At 50.9% G+C, this 16216-nt stretch overlaps 1 protein-coding gene across 4 annotated transcripts in view; it reads left to right on the top strand.

The window, feature by feature from the left end:
- AAK1 (AP2 associated kinase 1) overlaps positions 1-16216 on the top strand; it is a 62409-nt gene that overhangs the window by 19744 nt on the left and 26449 nt on the right. For all 4 annotated transcript variants that reach the window (XM_064400508.1, XM_064400511.1, XM_064400510.1 and 1 more), the window contains exons 3-14: positions 1006-1124; positions 2873-2981; positions 4994-5136; positions 8351-8472; positions 9800-9881; positions 11576-11708; positions 12738-12841; positions 13757-13836; positions 14539-14693; positions 14774-15051; positions 15234-15434; positions 15995-16203. In XM_064400508.1, the coding sequence (XP_064256578.1) occupies positions 1006-1124; positions 2873-2981; positions 4994-5136; positions 8351-8472; positions 9800-9881; positions 11576-11708; positions 12738-12841; positions 13757-13836; positions 14539-14693; positions 14774-15051; positions 15234-15434; positions 15995-16203 (1735 nt within the window). The remainder of the gene's footprint in view (positions 1-1005; positions 1125-2872; positions 2982-4993; positions 5137-8350; positions 8473-9799; positions 9882-11575; positions 11709-12737; positions 12842-13756; positions 13837-14538; positions 14694-14773; positions 15052-15233; positions 15435-15994; positions 16204-16216) is intronic.

Raw genomic sequence — 16216 nt, 5'->3', positions numbered from 1 at the left:
AAAGGCTGCTCCAGTTCTGTGGCAGACTGTGCTGTGTAAAACTGAGGGGTTTGCCTGCCAGGAGAGATTCCTGCTGAGCAGTTCCCGTGCTGGCAGGTGAGTTACCTGTGTGTGTAACTCCTGTGTCGAGGTGGAAGAGGAGCTGTAAGGTCATAAAAAACATTGAAAACATAAAAGAAAGATGTGTGCAGTGTGAGGTGCTGCTGGGCTGTGGCACCAGCAGTGTCACTGTGCCTCCCTTGTCACTTGTGGCTGCTTGGATCTGTGCCACTCTGCCCAAAATCATTCCCTCTGCAGAGCCCGGTGTGAAACTTTTGATGCCTCTACCCCTCCATCCTCCTTCAGCCTCCTATTTCTGCCAGGACTACAAATGCAAACTTGTGTATTTGGATGGAGAGCTGACAGAGATGAAAGGCTTTCATCTGAAACAAGTCAATTTATCCTGGGAATCCTGACTTTACTAATAGCAATGACCACAGAATGAATTGTGGGTTTTTCCCTTGTTCTTGTGTCCTGATTTAAAAGCATTAACATCAAACTGCTTGTGGGAGATGTTTCTTCTGCTTCTTGCACAAATCAGCTTTGTAATGTAACTTAGATGCTTCAAAGTTGCAGAGCCTTTTTAAGCTGAGGCCTTTGGTGGTTCAGTGGGTGATCTGTAGCTCTGATTTCTGTCCAAGGCAGCATTGCTGTCCTTCAGCTTTCTTCTTCATAATGGGAATTAATGGAGCAATGAAGGACTGTCTGGCAGGATCAGGAACTGGTGTAATTGCTTGTTTTTATGGAGATGTTAAGTGTTAACTTCGTTGCCATTAATTGAAGATTACCCCCTTGGATCCCTGTGAGTTCCTAGAGATAACTGCCATGGGAGAGGGGCAGGGAAGGAGCACTGCCACCGTGGGAGCTGCTCAGTGCCCCCCTGTCCCAGCTGCACCCCCTGGCAGGGCCAGGGTTGGCAGCAGATAATTTTTTGTTAATGATTTTGTGATTTTGTGTCCTCCCCAGGTGGCTTTGCAATCGTGTTCCTGGTGAGGACGAGCAATGGGGTGAAGTGTGCCCTGAAGAGGATGTATGTCAACAACGAGTACGACCTGCAGGTCTGCAAGAGGGAGATCCAGATCATGGTGAGTGCCTGCTCTGTGCTGGGCCAGGCTGCAGTGCAGGGCTGGCAGCCTGGGCACCTTCTGCTTGGGAGCTCTGTGGCACCAGGGCACAAATGGTGTGTTTTCCTAGCAAAAATGGCTTTTGTGTGGGAAAACCTGACCTCTGGAGTTGTGTGAAGATCTGGTCCTGACCTGTTTTAAAACTTCCTGTCCAGTGGACAAGGAAAAGCTGAAAAAAAAGGGAATTCCAGGAGGGGAGAGCTGCATGGCTTAATGGGAAAAGGAAGGGCTGAAGGATGGCTGGGGATGTTGGAATTCAGTCTTGCAATCTTCAGTTGAGATCTCAAGACTTCAGCCTTTTAAACTCAGTGAAAAAAGGCTGATATTCTGATACCTCTGAACTGAAATCAGTGCATGAATGGCAGACCTCCATCCTGAGATAAATCTGTATCACAGCATCTTCTAATCCTTTGGGCTGGGCTGAAGGTTATCTCTGCATCGCTGAGGTTGGTAGATTAAAACACTATTTGTGGGATAGCTGCTGCCAGGGCTTTTGAAATGTAAAATATTTGTAATAAGCTCTGGGATGTTTCTCTAGATTATTGGACACAGGGATTTATATGATGGGATAGCTATTTTTAATAGGTGTTTCAAACTCAGCTTCCCTAAACAAAGACAAAATGGAGGTGATCCAACTAGATTTGCCTAATCTTGTTTGGTAAACATAGAAGTGCCACTTTTGAAGTCGTATTCAAAGATACTGGTGAGCATTTAGAGCAGCTGCCAGGTGGGGAAATAAACATAAAATCCTCATTTTGTGAATTTACCACACGAGGTACAGGTTTGGGGTGGATGTCAGAAACTCCTACCTGTAGCAACTCTGAGTGTGATTTCTGCAGAAGCATTAAATTAGGTTAATACCTTTTAAGTGAACTGCTGTAGTTTGTGATAGTGCAGGGAAGCTTTGGGCTACGAGGGAAAAGGTGAGATTAGATCTCACATCAAAGCTTGTTTATTTGGGTTTCACCTGCTGCTGCTTTCTCTTGTCTCCCTGTCTTTGGTGCCTTTGGAATGGTGGCTAATGGAAAGTGAGGGTGAGGAGGGTCCATGGTGTGATTGTGGCTGGTCCCTGGTGTGATTTGGGCTGGTCCCTGGTGTGATTTGGGCTGGTCCCTGGTGTGATTTGGGCTGGTCCTTGGTGTGATTTGGGCTGGTCCCTGGTGTGATTTGGGCTGGTCCCTGGTGTGATTTGGGCTGGTCCCTGGTGTGGTTTTGGCTGGTCCCTGGTGTGATTTGGGCTGGTCCTTGGTGTGATTTGGGCTGGTCCCTGGTGTGATTTGGGCTGGTCCCTGGTGTGATTTGGGCTGGTCCCTGGTGTGATTTGGGCTGGTCCCTGGTGTGATTGTGGCTGGTCCTTGGTGTGATTTGGGCTGGTCCTTGGTGTGATTTGGGCTGGTCCTTGGTGTGATTTGGGCTGGTCCTTGTTGTGATTTGGGCTGGTCCTTGTTGTGATTTGGGCTGGTCCTTGGTGTGATTGTGGCTGGTCCCTGGTGTGATTGTGGCTGGTCCCTGGTGTGATTGTGGCTGGTCCCTGGTGTGATTGTGGCTGGTCCCTGGTGTGATTGTGGCTGGTCCATGTGTGGATGTGGCTGGTCCATGGTTTTGGCTGCTCCACGGTGTGATTTGGGCTGGTCCATGGTGTGACTGTGATTTGGGCTGCTCCACGTGTACATTTGGCTGCTCCACGTGTGGATTTGTCTGTCTTGCAGCGGGATCTGTCTGGCCACAAGAACATTGTGGGCTACATCGACTCGAGCATCAACTCCGTCAGCAGCGGGGACGTGTGGGAGGTGCTGATCCTCATGGACTTCTGCCGTGGTGAGTGGGGCTCTGTGGGGCTGCTCGTGGGTGGGCTTGTCCTTCTGTGCCTCCAGGGACCTGGCACATCTTCCTTTGGGAAAAAGAGCTGTCCCTAAGCTGCCAGGAAGGTGTTCTGGGCTGAGCAAAGCCAGGAGTGGGCTCTGTTGACTCTGCCAGTGGCATTGGTACCATCTTTGCTGCTGCCCAGGGTGGTCCTGTACCCTTCTGTTGTGAAGGAGAACCCTTAAATACATCTTGCTGTTGTCTTTAGAATGCTCCACACAAGAAGTGGTTCCTCTTAAAGCAGCCAGGAATGTAATTTTTCTTCACTTTAGTCTCATTGCAAGCTTTGTTCCACATCAGCCTGGCTTAGGATTGTTCTGGAAGAAGCAAGACATGGATAAAGGGAAGCCAAAAAGCATTCCTGTTACCTCTGACCTTTTTGCTTGGCTGTCTGTAGCCAGACAGGCTCTTCCAGCTGTGCCAAAGCTTTGATCTTTGTGGTTGGAACGTGGTGTTTGGAGCATGATGCATGTGCTGGGCTCAAATACTTCTTGCAGGAGAGTGTCCAGCAAAAATAATGTTTTGGCCAGGTGACTTCAGGAGCCTGTGGCTGCTTTGGATGGTGGCAGCTGATGGAAATGGGTATTTTTGGGCCTGTCTGGCTTTGAACTGAAAAGCAGTGTAGCATTTACACACCTGTAGATGTGTGTAAACAGGCCCAGTGCAGGCTTCTGCTCTGCCACGTCCTCTTTGCTGCTGTGTTTTGCTGCAGGAGTCTGGCCTGCCTTGCCCTGGGTTGTTTGCTGGTGAGACCAGGAATTTTTGGGCAGTTTTGGTGAAGGAATCACCCATAAAATCTCTTTAAGCTTCAAGCTAAGCATGACCAGTGCTGGCAAATCCCTGCTCAGCCCCAAGTGCAGAGCCCAGTGTGGGGGAGGTACAAACCTGAGCTGTTCACAGGCACCCCCCAGCTGCAGTAGCCACATTTTGGGCTGAAGAAGAAGTAAAGCCCACCTTTCTGAGGAGTTTCCTTCCATCTGGAAGGAGGTGGCTTTTCTCACATGGCTCTTGCCAGATGCTGTGGTGCTGCCTGCAGCCCTCCCCCTGCAATGGTTGTTACACACTGATTTTCCCTTGTTACTTTCCTTTTGTGGCCGACACTTTCCAAACCAAATCAGTGCCTTTGTGTGCAGAGCTGCATTCATTTTGGGTGTAAAATGTTCACAGCTGTAGTATTCATTAAACTGAGCTTTTCTTTCCTACCACGAAAGTTTTCCAGCACTTGTGATGTGGAATGATGCAGTACTGCTTCACCAGAGCTTCAGAAAAGAGTTTTTCTCTGTCTGTCTAGGGCGTTTAGAGGAGAAAAAACCCTCAGGATTGTTTTGGAAAGGCCTTGACAGCAACAAAACCCCAAAGCTGAGACAAATTCAGGACTCGTTCATGAAAACTGGCTTTTGTTTGTCCAGAGTTTCCCTTGTTACAGATGGATTTTTAATTCTTTGCAGTCAGCAACTTCAGCCAAGCCACTTAACGTGTGGGTTTTCCGAGTGTCTCCCTTCCTCCCTCCTCTTGCTTACGTGAGGCAGACTGATCTGTGGGCTGTGGGTGCCCCAAATGCCTCACTGTCCCTGATGTCACTGGGGACCCAGAGCTCAGTGTCCCTGCTGGGGTTTGGGATGGTCAGAGCTGTGTCCCTGCTGTGACTGGGGATGGTCAGAGCTGTGTCCCTGCTGGGGTTTGGGATGATCAGAGCTGTGTCCCTGCTGTGGTTTGGGATGGTCAGAGCTGTGTCTGGGGATGGTCAGAGCTGTGTCCCTGCCATGGTTTGGGATGATCAGAGCTGTGTCCCTGCTGTGACTGGGGATGGTCAGAGCTGTGTCCCTGCCATGGTTTAGCTCCCCACACCTCACTGTCCTGCTGCTGGGGTTTGGGATGGTCAGAGCTGTGTCTGGGGATGGTCAGAGCTGTGTCCCTGCCACGGTTTGTCTCCCCACACCTCACTGTGCTGCTGCTGTGCCCTGCAGGGGGGCAGGTGGTGAACCTGATGAACCAGCGCCTGCAGACCGGCTTCACCGAGAGCGAGGTGCTGCAGATCTTCTGTGACACCTGCGAGGCCGTGGCCAGGCTGCACCAGTGCAAGACCCCCATCATCCACAGGGACCTCAAGGTGAGCTGTGCCCCCAGGGCTGCAGCAGGGAGCTAAGGTGCATCCTCCTGCCTGTCTGCCAGCTGCCCACGCTGTGCTTCTGCTGCTGGTAATGAGGGAAAGTGGGCATAAACACACCTCTGCTGGGAGATAAAAAAAGAAATGAGCCTCTCACTGCTGCTTACCATATGCTTGCCATCTATAGATCTACTTAAACACAAATGTTTGTGAATAATTGTGGCTTGCACACGTGCCAGAATGTACCTGATGAATTATTCACAGTGACCTGAAACACTGCTTATTTAAGGTAGCTCACAAAATTGTTTCCACATTAGAAGGAGCACTTCAGAAGTGTTGGCCTTGGGGCAGGAATCCTTAGGAGCTTTTGAAAGTGGCCTCTGGAGCTCTGACCATGAAAGTGTGTTCTAAAACTCTGTGTGCTTAGCTGGGAACAGAGCTGGGCCAGCTTGGGGGAAATCCCCCACCTGTAATCCAGCAAACAAAAAGATGTTCCCTTTGCTCTCAGCGAGCTGGAATGAAATACTGAGCCAAGAAGGAGGCTGCTGCGTGCATTTGAAATTCAGATGTGCTCTGTGGGGCAGGTTCTATTTTCAGAGCCCTCACAGATGTTTGTTTGTGCCACTGGCCATTGTTTTACATGCCACGTGTACCAAGGAGAGCCAGGTAGAGCAGGGGAAAACATCCTCAGGGTTTGGTGTGCTGTGGCATGTTTGGAATGACAGTGATGCCACTCTTAGTCACTTTGGATATGGGAACAGCTCCTGTGTCTGTTCCCAGGGGTGATCTCTTACCAATCTGAGTCCTGGATTTAAGGCTGTAAAGTCTGTGGGCAGCTTGCAGGAGTTTGTCTAGGTCAGAAAAGCAGGGTGAGGACCAGGAGCCTCCCCAGCTGACACTAACCCTGCCCTTACCTTTTTGGTGAATCCCTGGGGGGTTCATGCAGAACAAACTCCGTGTGTTGCAGGGGAGTAAATCTGGGACATCTGTGCTGGATTAGTGAGTTGATCTGTGGTGTTACTTTCTCCTGAGTTGCAGTTGAAATGGGCTCTTGGGGCTGGTGTCCAGCCTAGGCCAGGGGAGGTTTTGCAAGGCTTGACTCTTGGTAAGCTGTGCCCAGAGTCAGGGTTGGCTCTTCTCTGCTTGGAGACATGTTTTCTGCTTGAGCAGTGTATTGTTTCTGTCATGGTGACCTCTGGGCATCTAAGCACTAACACAGAATTCATATTTATATATATTTTGACTTTATTTGTGTTAAAATGTAACACTGTCAAGGGGCAGTTGCAGAGCCAAGAGAGATGAAGGGCCAGAGAAGTTCAGTACAAGTCCTGGGTGTCAGGAAGGACACGTGGGTGTTTTCTTGGGGTGAATATCACCCTGCTGAGGAGGGGGCAGATGTTGGCTTTGCAGGCAGCTGGGGGTCTGGGGGCCTTTTTTGCCTTCCAGCTCTTTGATGCTGCTCTGGAGCTGGAGGTTCCTGCCAGCAGAAGGAGGCTGTGAATGAGCTTTCAGCCATTCACACAAGTGCAGCTGGAGGAGTTTCACCGGCCCCTGGCTCTGATTTTGAATTAACCCAGAGGCTTTGCCTGGAGCAGAGCAGCCTCCTGCTGGCACAGCCCCCAGCTGCTGAGAGGTGACCAACAGCTGGGGACAGCAGCACCTTTACCCAGCAAAGGGGACATGGCACTGTGAGTGGGGGCACACAAAGATCCTGTGTCACCCCCTGGGTGTTTGACCAGAAGAAGACACCTTCATACTCCTTTTAAAGCCACTTTTCTCTGGCCTGGCAGTGGTAGCAGTAATTTCTTTTGCTGTGTTTATTTTTTTCCTTCTCCTGGCCTTTGCTGATCAAACCTGCTTGCTGGATGGTCCTGTGCTGGTGTCTAACAAACCTTTCAGGGTGTCTGAGTGAGAAATCAGACTGCTCAGGCAGATAAAGAGGGAGGACTCTTGGGGAAGTGTTGGAGAGTACTTGCAGGGAGCAGGGAATAACAGGGCCAGTGTTGATGTGCTGGGGAGAACATCTGTGTGCAGTGCTTTATTCAAAGCAGATGGATGGCACAGGGGAAGGGGCGTGTTTAACCCTTGGTTTCAAGCCAGCCTTCTCCCCCTCAGCTGCTCTAATTTGGCTGCATTTTCTGATGCTTAAAATGCTGACTCCTTCTTTTTCTTTCCTTCTTGTAAAGACCATCCTTGATGGGGAGCTCTGCTTCCAAAGGGTTTTGTTAGCAAACGCTTATGTGGTGATTTTTTTATTTATTTTGAGCTCTATGAGCAGTGTGTTTTATCTCGGTGTTGTATCTGAGCATTTGACACTGATTGAAGATAAAGACATGAAAAATGGTGTGTTCCCTTGAGAGAACATGCTGTTAGTGCTGCTGCACAGATGAGGAGTTGGAACACAGGGATGCTCTGCCAAAGCAAAGATCTGAACACAGGGTTTCACACATTTAAAGTCAGTGTTGGAAGAGGCAATTTCCTTAGGTGGGTGCAAGGTAAGAGTTTTGTTAATGCACAGTTGTGAGTGTGGAGGAGAAAAGGTTTCTGCTGATTGTATTTGTTTCTGTGGCCTGATTGAAGGTACCAAATAATATTTGAAAGAAAAGGGTGTCCTCAGCAGCCTGTGCTGCTACAGCTTCTGTTTAGGGACTGTGGGCACCCAGCAGACTCTGAGAGCAGGCAAATAAATGTGAGCATGAGCTGAGGTTTGTTTTGAATGAGACCCTCAGGGACAGGTGAGATGCAGGCAAAGAGCTGGAGATGTGTTTTAATTTTATAAATATGGAAGTGTGTGTGTTATTTGTTTGCCTCTTCCATAGACTGTGAGGAGTTACAGCCCTTTGTAAAGCTGGGACAGCTTGGATTTCCTGTCCCCAGTTCAGATGCCAGCCCAGGGCCACAGTAGCTCAGGAACATTGAGCTCCAAAGGCACTGAAGTCTTACAAGAGGCAAGGAGATGTGCTTGCAGGAGGAGAAGGGAGGGGTGGCAGGATGGAAGGCAGAGTTACAGCTGTGCTTCCATGATTTGATGTCTATTTTAGGAGATGTGACAGTTTTGATGCCTGTTTTCTTTGCTGTCACTTCAGGCTTTAGTGTCAGATATGTCTGATATGTCTTCAGGCACTTAAAACCTTGACTCATCTGAAAAAAAAAACCAAACCAAACCCTGAATATTTTTTTGTCTGAGTGATTCTGTGTCTGTCTGTGATGCTCCCAGGTTGAAAACATCCTGCTGCATGACCGTGGCCACTACGTCCTGTGTGACTTTGGGAGTGCAACCAACAAATTCCAGAACCCTCAAACCGAGGGGGTGAATGCAGTCGAGGAGGAGATCAAGAAGTGAGTGTGCTTTGCCTTTCCAGCTCAGCTGTATTTGTGTTTGAAGGGTAATTTTCTCTTGAGCTGGGCTTGGTTTTGCTCAGCCTGTTGCAGCAGATTGGCTGTGCTGCATGGCAGTGTCTGCTGCAGGTGAATGAGTGCCCTGGGGAAGGTGAAACAATAAATTGAGCTTGATGTAATTGCTTTGGACCTGAGATTAATGCAGAGCAGCAGCCCCACCTCGGCGAGGCAGTGACCTGTTCTGTCCTGTGCAGGGTCAGGCTGGCTGTCCTTCATCTGTCTTGGCTTCTCTGAGCTCCAGGCTGGGCTGGCACAGTCCCATCCTGGCTGAGCTCCCTTCCCCACGGAGCTGGGCACTGACTGGGGCTGATCCCAGGAAATTCCAGCTCCTGGAGGGCTTCAGTCCAGCTCCTCCTCCTGCCCCACACACTGCCAGCTGTCCTGGCAGCATCTCTGGTGCCCCTTGGTGCTTTTTAAAAGGGGGTTCACCTGCAGTTCAGTGAGTCAGGGTTGGAGCACACTCCAGGTCCTTGCCTTACTTTAACAACACCCTGCAGACTGGCCACTGCTGTTAGCACAGTCAGGAATGGGTACAGATGCCTTTTTGCTGGGATTCAGCTACACCTGCCTGGATTTCCTAGGCTTTTTTTGAGTTTTCAGGCTCCTAATCCAGCCTTGCAGTCCCCTTGGAGCGCCCTACTTGTACACTTAAGCCTACAAAACCTTTGCCTTTGGCAATGCTTTCCTGTGATCAGGGTAAGCAGCAGGCAGCAATGACAGACCTGCTGGCAGGAAATCTTATCACAAGAGCCTCATAATCTGTGGAGCAGTTTGCAGCTTTTCTGTTTGTTGTGATCTGTTAAGATGAGGCAGATTCTCACTGTGCTTTGAGGCACACAGTGACCCATCCCTTGGGATCTGAGCAGGACTCCTGGTGTGGAAATCTTCTTTTTAGGAGCCACATATCCAGTCCCAATCTCTGTAATACAGTTGGCCACAGCCCTGCAGTGAGGGCATTGCAGAGGACATTTGATTACTGACCTTGTTAATGCTTTGAATCCTCAAATGTTTCTGTTCTTAAAATGACTGCACATTTTGTGGTGAATTCTGTGCTTTAGAGAGGATTGTGGTTACTATTTTGGCTTCCCAGGGGTGGTTTATTGTTTGAGGTGTGTAGCAGGTGATGCTGTTAGAACATTTTTCCAATAGATATCTTTAGCATCCTTTTCCTTAAAATGAATAGGGAAAGAATGAATTTGGGATTATTTGGGAATGTGCCATGCCTGCTATCCCCCTTTTGAAATCCCTGATCCACCTTTCCCTGCAGGTACACGACGTTGTCCTACAGAGCACCAGAGATGGTGAACCTGTACAGTGGCAAACTCATCACCACAAAAGCAGACATTTGGGTATGTATGCAATCCCCTGGGCATCCTTTCACTGCCATGGCATGGAAACAGGGCTGGCCTGGTGTTCTGGGAGCCTGTTCAGTCTCTGAGTGCAGAATTCCTCTGATGAGCTCCTGCTGAGCAGGGAGGCTGGTGCAGCAAACTTGTGTGCTCCTCTTGTGTGCTTTCACTTTAGAGATGGGTGAAACTCCAGGGTTGAATGGGGCAAACCTGCTTTTGTATCATAAGAGTTAAACCAGAAAATTCAGGGTGTTGTGGTACGTTGTGCCTGGGCTGGGTTGTTGGTATGTGGAATCAAAGTTCTGGTCAGAATTGAGAAGAAATCTGAGAAAATGGCCCTGCCCCAGCAGCAGCAGTGTGCCCATCCTGTGTGACACAGGGCTGAGTTGTCACACTGGCCAAAGGCCAAACTTCTGCACTGTTTCTGGTGGCCAGGGCAATCCTGCCATGCTCTTCATGGTGGGAACAAAATCCAGCTGTGGTGGAATCCATTCCTGGCTCACCTGGTCTCCTTTGGGTGGGACAGAGGTGAAAAAGAGGCTGTGCTGTTTGGAGTGGCAGTTCAGCATTTTAAAAGTGTTTAAAATGCTAATTGGGAGCATGTTTTGTGTTTTTGGAACTCTGAGCTAGGAGGTAACGTGGCAGAAGCAGAGAAAGAGAGTTTGATCTATGTTCAATAGTTCTGCATCTACAAGAGGGAGGATTGCTGGTGTGACACCTGCTGAAAGTCCCCTCAGTGAGCAGCTCCTGGGGGAGCAGGTGGAACCAGGGGTCTGTGGGGTCAGCCCTGCACTGGGAAGGGTCACTGGCCTGGAGGCCACAGCTGTGCCAGTGGCAAAGGACCCACTGGACAGTGGGAAGACCCAAAAGCAGCCAGAGGAGAACCAGGATTTGCTCTCCTTCCTGGAAAGGGGAGATCCAAAGGCTCTGCTCCTCCTGGCATGGCAGGAGTTGTGTTCCAGTGACACTTGGAGCGTGTCCAGAGCAGTGTGTGGTGCTGGGGCCTCAGCTTCCAGGCCTGTTGCAGTGCTTGTCCTGCTGGAAACCTCCCTTTCCCTGAAACCTTATCAGGGTTGCTTTAAGCCAGGGTTGCTTTAAGCCAGCGTGCAGTTTCATTGTGAAATCCTGTGACAAAAGAGACGAGCTGATGGTGAGTTTCTTAGGATTAGGAAATGTTTCCTGCTCCCCCCTCTGAGGTGGTGGGAGTGTTTCATAATTAGGCCTTTGTGCAAAAATTGTTTTCTTTTGCAATAGGTGGTGGCTCTTGGTGCCAAAAGCAGCGTGGCAGTAGAGGGAAGGGTGGCAGAACCTGGCAGCCTGCAGAATGAGCTGTACTTCCCTGGCATTTATTTATAGCACTCGAAAGGTTGTTTGGACTTAATCTTGGAAACAGTTTGGGTTTTCTCTTTGTCAGAATGGATGTATTAATGATGGTGGTTGCCATTTACTTGTGCTGTTGCTTTGCTCTTTCCTCACAGTGTGTGGCAGGAAGGGTTCAGTGACTTGCAGGGTCGTGTGATGATGAGCAATCCCCCAGATCAGTCTGATGAGGGAGAGCTCTGCATCTTCATCTTCCCCTGGAGCTGTGCTGTCCCAGCTCCCTCACAGGGTGCTGGGGCAGGCCTGACACCAGCAGCACCCAGGACCCTGCTGGGCTCAGCGTGGTGAATCCCTGCCCTGTTCTCTCTCTGCAGGCCCTGGGCTGTTTGCTGTACAAGCTGTGCTACTTCACCTTGCCCTTTGGGGAGAGCCAGGTGGCCATTTGTGATGGCAACTTCACCATCCCAGACAACTCGAGGCACTCCCAGGACATGCACTGCCTCATCCGTGAGTGTCCCCAGGCTCTGTCCTGCAGCTCAGCCACGAGTTCCTCTCCCTTCCAGAAGCTTCCTTGCACACTGAGGTGGTTAAAGTGATCCTGGACTGGTTTAGGAGATCACTCCTGCAGTGAGATTCCTGTCTGGCCAGGCTGTGGAGCTCTGTGGAGCACACACAGCAGTTTGGTGTGAGTCCTGCAGGAGCTTGCACAATCAGCCTGTTTATGCAGAAACGTATTTCTGCTGTAATAAATCTGTTTGGATAGGGAACTGAAAAGATCACAGTGACTTAGGCTAGTGATAAGAATTCATCTCCTGTAAACTGGGCAACAGAACTGAAATGATTTATAAATATCCCACTGACTAGAGTGAATGTGTAATTAAGTGTACAATGCACTACTCTTGGCAAAGCTGGGGCAGCTCTCTTGTTTCCAGCACAGCTTTTGATTTTTTTTTTCCTTTCCCTAGCCACAGTCTTGACTCACACAGAGTTGGATTGTTTGCAGAGCAGGCTGGTATTTTCTTTTCTGTCTGCAGTGGTGCCTGTGGCTGCCCTGTCTCTGCCCTGCTGGCACACCAGGGCTGGATCAACCCTTTTCCTGTGCTTCACCTGAAGTGCCCAGTCCCACCCAGTGCTGTTCCCTGGCCAGGCAGCATTTCCCTCCCTGCCCCAGAGGTTTGGGTAGCAGCTGCAGGTCCCAGCTCTGGTGGAAGATCTGTCCTGGTCCATGCTGGCTGTGCTGCCCTGTTCCCAGCTGAGCCCACAGCCCTGCTCAGCCTGCACTGCTTTGGAGGAGGCAGGACTCTGTTAACACCTGGTTGTACCAAATGTGGAGTTGGTTGGGTTGGAGGGCCCTTAAAGCCCACCCAGTGCCACCCCTGCCGTGACAGGAACACCTCCCACTGTCCCAGCCTGGCCTTGGGCACTGCCAGGGCTCCCCACCCTCAGCACAGAAAAGTCCTGTGCTGGATCAAGTGTGATGTGCTGCCCTGTCTGTGTGTCCTGCTGCTCTGATCTCTGCATCTCCATCTCTCCAAGGGTACATGCTGGAGCCAGACCCTGATAAGAGACCTGACATTTATCAGGTCTCCTACTTTGCTTTCAAACTGGCCAAGAAGGACTGCCCAGTGCAGAATGTGCAGGTGAGCAGGGGGGTGGCTGAGGGGGCTCTGGGGGGCTGCTGATGAACACTGAGCATTTCCCTCTGTCCTTTGGTTGTGCCCCAGTCCTGTCATTAGGAGGATCTTGTTTGTTCCTAACAGTGCAGTTTGGTTTGGATTTTTTGGGGTCAGAAACCAGGGTTTCTCATTCTGTTTGTCCCTGATTTACCTCCTCACCCAGTCACCAGTGTGAGGCCAACCAAGAGATTTTGTGCATGTGAACGTGGAAAATTAGGCCATGCTTGGGAAACCAATTTGATTTCCAGGCACCCTCATCATAGCATGTGTCATTTGGCCTGCACTTGGGTCTGAGCACAGCAGTTCTGGGACTTGGCATTTGAGCTGCATCAGACCTTGCACAACCATCTGCCCCTTCTTGGTGTGTCTTCAGAGACTTCAGATGAAAAATGGACTTGACAGTTATTTTCTTATGTTGTTATGGACACTGACAGACATTTTATTTTGTTGTTTCTACATAAATAGAAACTTAGGGGTTTTTCCCCATGTTCAGGTGCTTAATTATGGTCTTTATGAATAAGAGGTAGTTTGGGTTCTATTATGCCTGTGTTTTTATAGCAGCATTAATGAATTTTGTCACTACTGTCCCCTGGTTGTCTTTTAAAAATAGCATGTGTTTTAAACATTTGTGCTGTGGAGCTTTGTGTTCATATTCCATGTTCAGTGGTCAAAAAGCTGAGCCCTCTTTTCTTCCCTTGTAAAGACTCCCCCAAACTCCTGTCTCCCCATGACATGAACCTTGTGGTGTTTGTTATGTGTCCACATGAGAAGTAATTGCTTTGGGGATCCCCAGATCTCCCAGTTTTATTGTGATGTTTTAGCACATTATTTCTGACTCTGTTTTCTGCCCTCGAAATCCCAAATTTTTGGGATCTGCAGAACTCTCCAATCCCTGCTAAACTCCCAGACCCAGTTAAAGCAAGCGAAGCTGCTGCAAAGAAGAGTCAACCAAAGGCCAGGTAACCCCACCTGCTTTTTACTCCCTCTTTTGTTGCCTGTTGTCTCTGCTGTTATTAGCACAGGTGGATTTAGCTGCTTCCTTCAGTTGCCACGTGGTGACTGAGCACAGTTACTGTCCCTGACTCAGAAACAACCTGATATCAGGTCCATTAGTTATCAATTTGGTATCTCCAAACCACAGAAGGCTGGGGGCATGGCTGCTCCTCTCTCTTGCTGTGCATTTCTGGAGCTCAGTAAACATTGAGCACAGATCAGGAGAGCTCAGTGACCTGATTCTGGGGTGGATGTACCAAAGTTAAAGTGCATCTAAAGATGGCAGTTCAGACAACTCTGCCCAAAGGTACCAGCTGCTCATGAGCTGATTTGTGTCCTTCATGTGCTCATTCAGAAGTCTGAGTGGTTTCCAGCAATATGTTGTAGGAAATAGTTGGATATAAGTTGAGTGGTTTTGACAAGTCCCAGCTGTCCACCAGCAGAAGATGCCACGGCTGGCAGAGAAGTCAGAATGAGTGTTGGATTAATTGTTGTGGATGCATGCAGGAGGTTTTACTGTGCCTGGGTGTGCCCATGAGTGTTTCACCTGTGTCAGTCACACCCAGCTGAGGTGTGGGTGAGTGTTTCCCCTGCTGTGTGTTCTGTGCAGCAGCTGCCCAGCTCACAGGCTGTGCTCACTGCCCTTCCTTCTCCTCCTTCCTTAACAGGCTCACAGACCCCATCCCCACGACAGAAACCTCCATAGCACCCCGGCAGAGACCTAAAGCAGGACAGACCCAGCCCAACCCTGGGATTCTGCCCATCCAGCCAGCCCTGACACCCAGGAAGAGAGCCACAGCCCAGGCAGCCATTCAGCCACAGGGTGAGCCACGTGTCCCTGTGCTCCCTGCTCCCTGTGTGCCTCGGCCAGTGGCCTAACTCTGCCTTTGGCTTCTTGTCCAGTTGCAGGTCCAGCTGGCAGTGCCCAGCCCTCTCTCCCTGCCAGCACCCCCCAGCCAAAAGCAGCCCCCCAGCAGCCTCCAGCCCAGCCCCAGGCCAAGGCGGCAGCAGCGCCCCAGGCACAGCCCCAGGTCCCCTCGACACAGCCCCAGGCCACCCCTCAGCATCAGCAGCAGCAGCTTTTCCTCAAGCAGCAGCTCCTGCAGCAGCAGCAGCAGCAGCAGCAGCAGCAGGCTGCCTACTTCCAGCAGCAGCAGCAGCAGATGATGCAGGCACAGCAGGTGGGTGTGCGCGCCGGGTTTGTCACAGCTGTGTCTGCAGGGCTGCAGCTTTGTGTTCGTGGCAAGTTCCTGCTCTTTTGGGGGGAGTGGGTGCAGCTTTTAGGCATTTCCTGTGTGTCCCCAGTCCTCCAGCAGGATTTGGTCTAGGTCCTCCACACCTCCAACCAGCAATTGTTTCCCAGTTCCCAGTGATGCAGCAAGGAGCGCCTGCACAGCAGCAGCAGCTGATGCAGAACTACTACCAGCAGCAGCAGCAGCAGCAGCTGCTGGCCCAGCAGGCAGCTATGCAGCAGAAGACCACAGCAGCAGCAGCTCAGCAGAAGCAGCAGCAGCCCCAGGCCCAGCCCAGCGCAGCACCGCCAGCACAGCCACAGGAGCAGGGGGTGAGACCTTGGGGCACTGGGACTTGGGTACAAATGCTCCTCTGCCAGCTCCTGAGTGCTGATCTGAGTCTTTCCACCTCTGCTCTGGATCTCAGCCTCTCTACCCCTGAGCAGATTTGAGCCCAGCCAGCCTTTGCCAAGTCCTAGTGGAGGTTTTACCTCCAGAGCTGCACCACAGAAAGGGGGAGACTCTGCCTGTGCCATTTCAGTAATCCTGAAACACTGCAGAGCTGCAAATCCCTTTGTTTGTCTGGTTTTTCCCCTCCAGACCATCCCCAGTCCATGACTGGCATGCTGGGTGCTGTTTTCTCCACAGTCCATGACTGGCATGCTGGGTGCTGTTTTCTCCCCCAGTCCATGACTGGCATGCTGGGTGCTGTTTTTTTCCCAGTCCATGACTGGCATGCTGGGTGCTGTTTTCTCCCCAGTCCATGACTGGCATGCTGGGTGCTGTTTTCTCCCCCAGTCCATGACTGGCATGCTGGGTGCTGCAGCAGGAGCTGTTTTCTCCCCGTGCCCACCATTCTAAGCGAGCTCACTGTGCTTTCCCCCCCTGGCAGGCACAGGTGCAGGCTCAGAGGGAGCAGCAGCAGGCTCAGGGGCAGAAGCTGGGCTCCCTGACGCCGCCGTCCTCGCCCAAGGCGCAGCGCGCCGGGCACCGCCGCATCCTCAGTGACGTCACCCACAGCGCCGTGTTCGGCGTGCCCGCCAGCAAATCCACCCAGCTGCTGCAGGCTGCGGCTGCTGAGGCCAGCCTCAACAAGTCCAAGTAGGTGCCAGGG

This window comes from Passer domesticus, chromosome 28, assembly GCF_036417665.1.
Source record: "Passer domesticus isolate bPasDom1 chromosome 28, bPasDom1.hap1, whole genome shotgun sequence".
NCBI lineage: Eukaryota > Metazoa > Chordata > Aves > Passeriformes > Passeridae > Passer > Passer domesticus.
The sequence above is the reverse complement of the archived record's forward strand: the minus strand, read 5'-3'. Positions and strand labels throughout refer to the sequence as shown.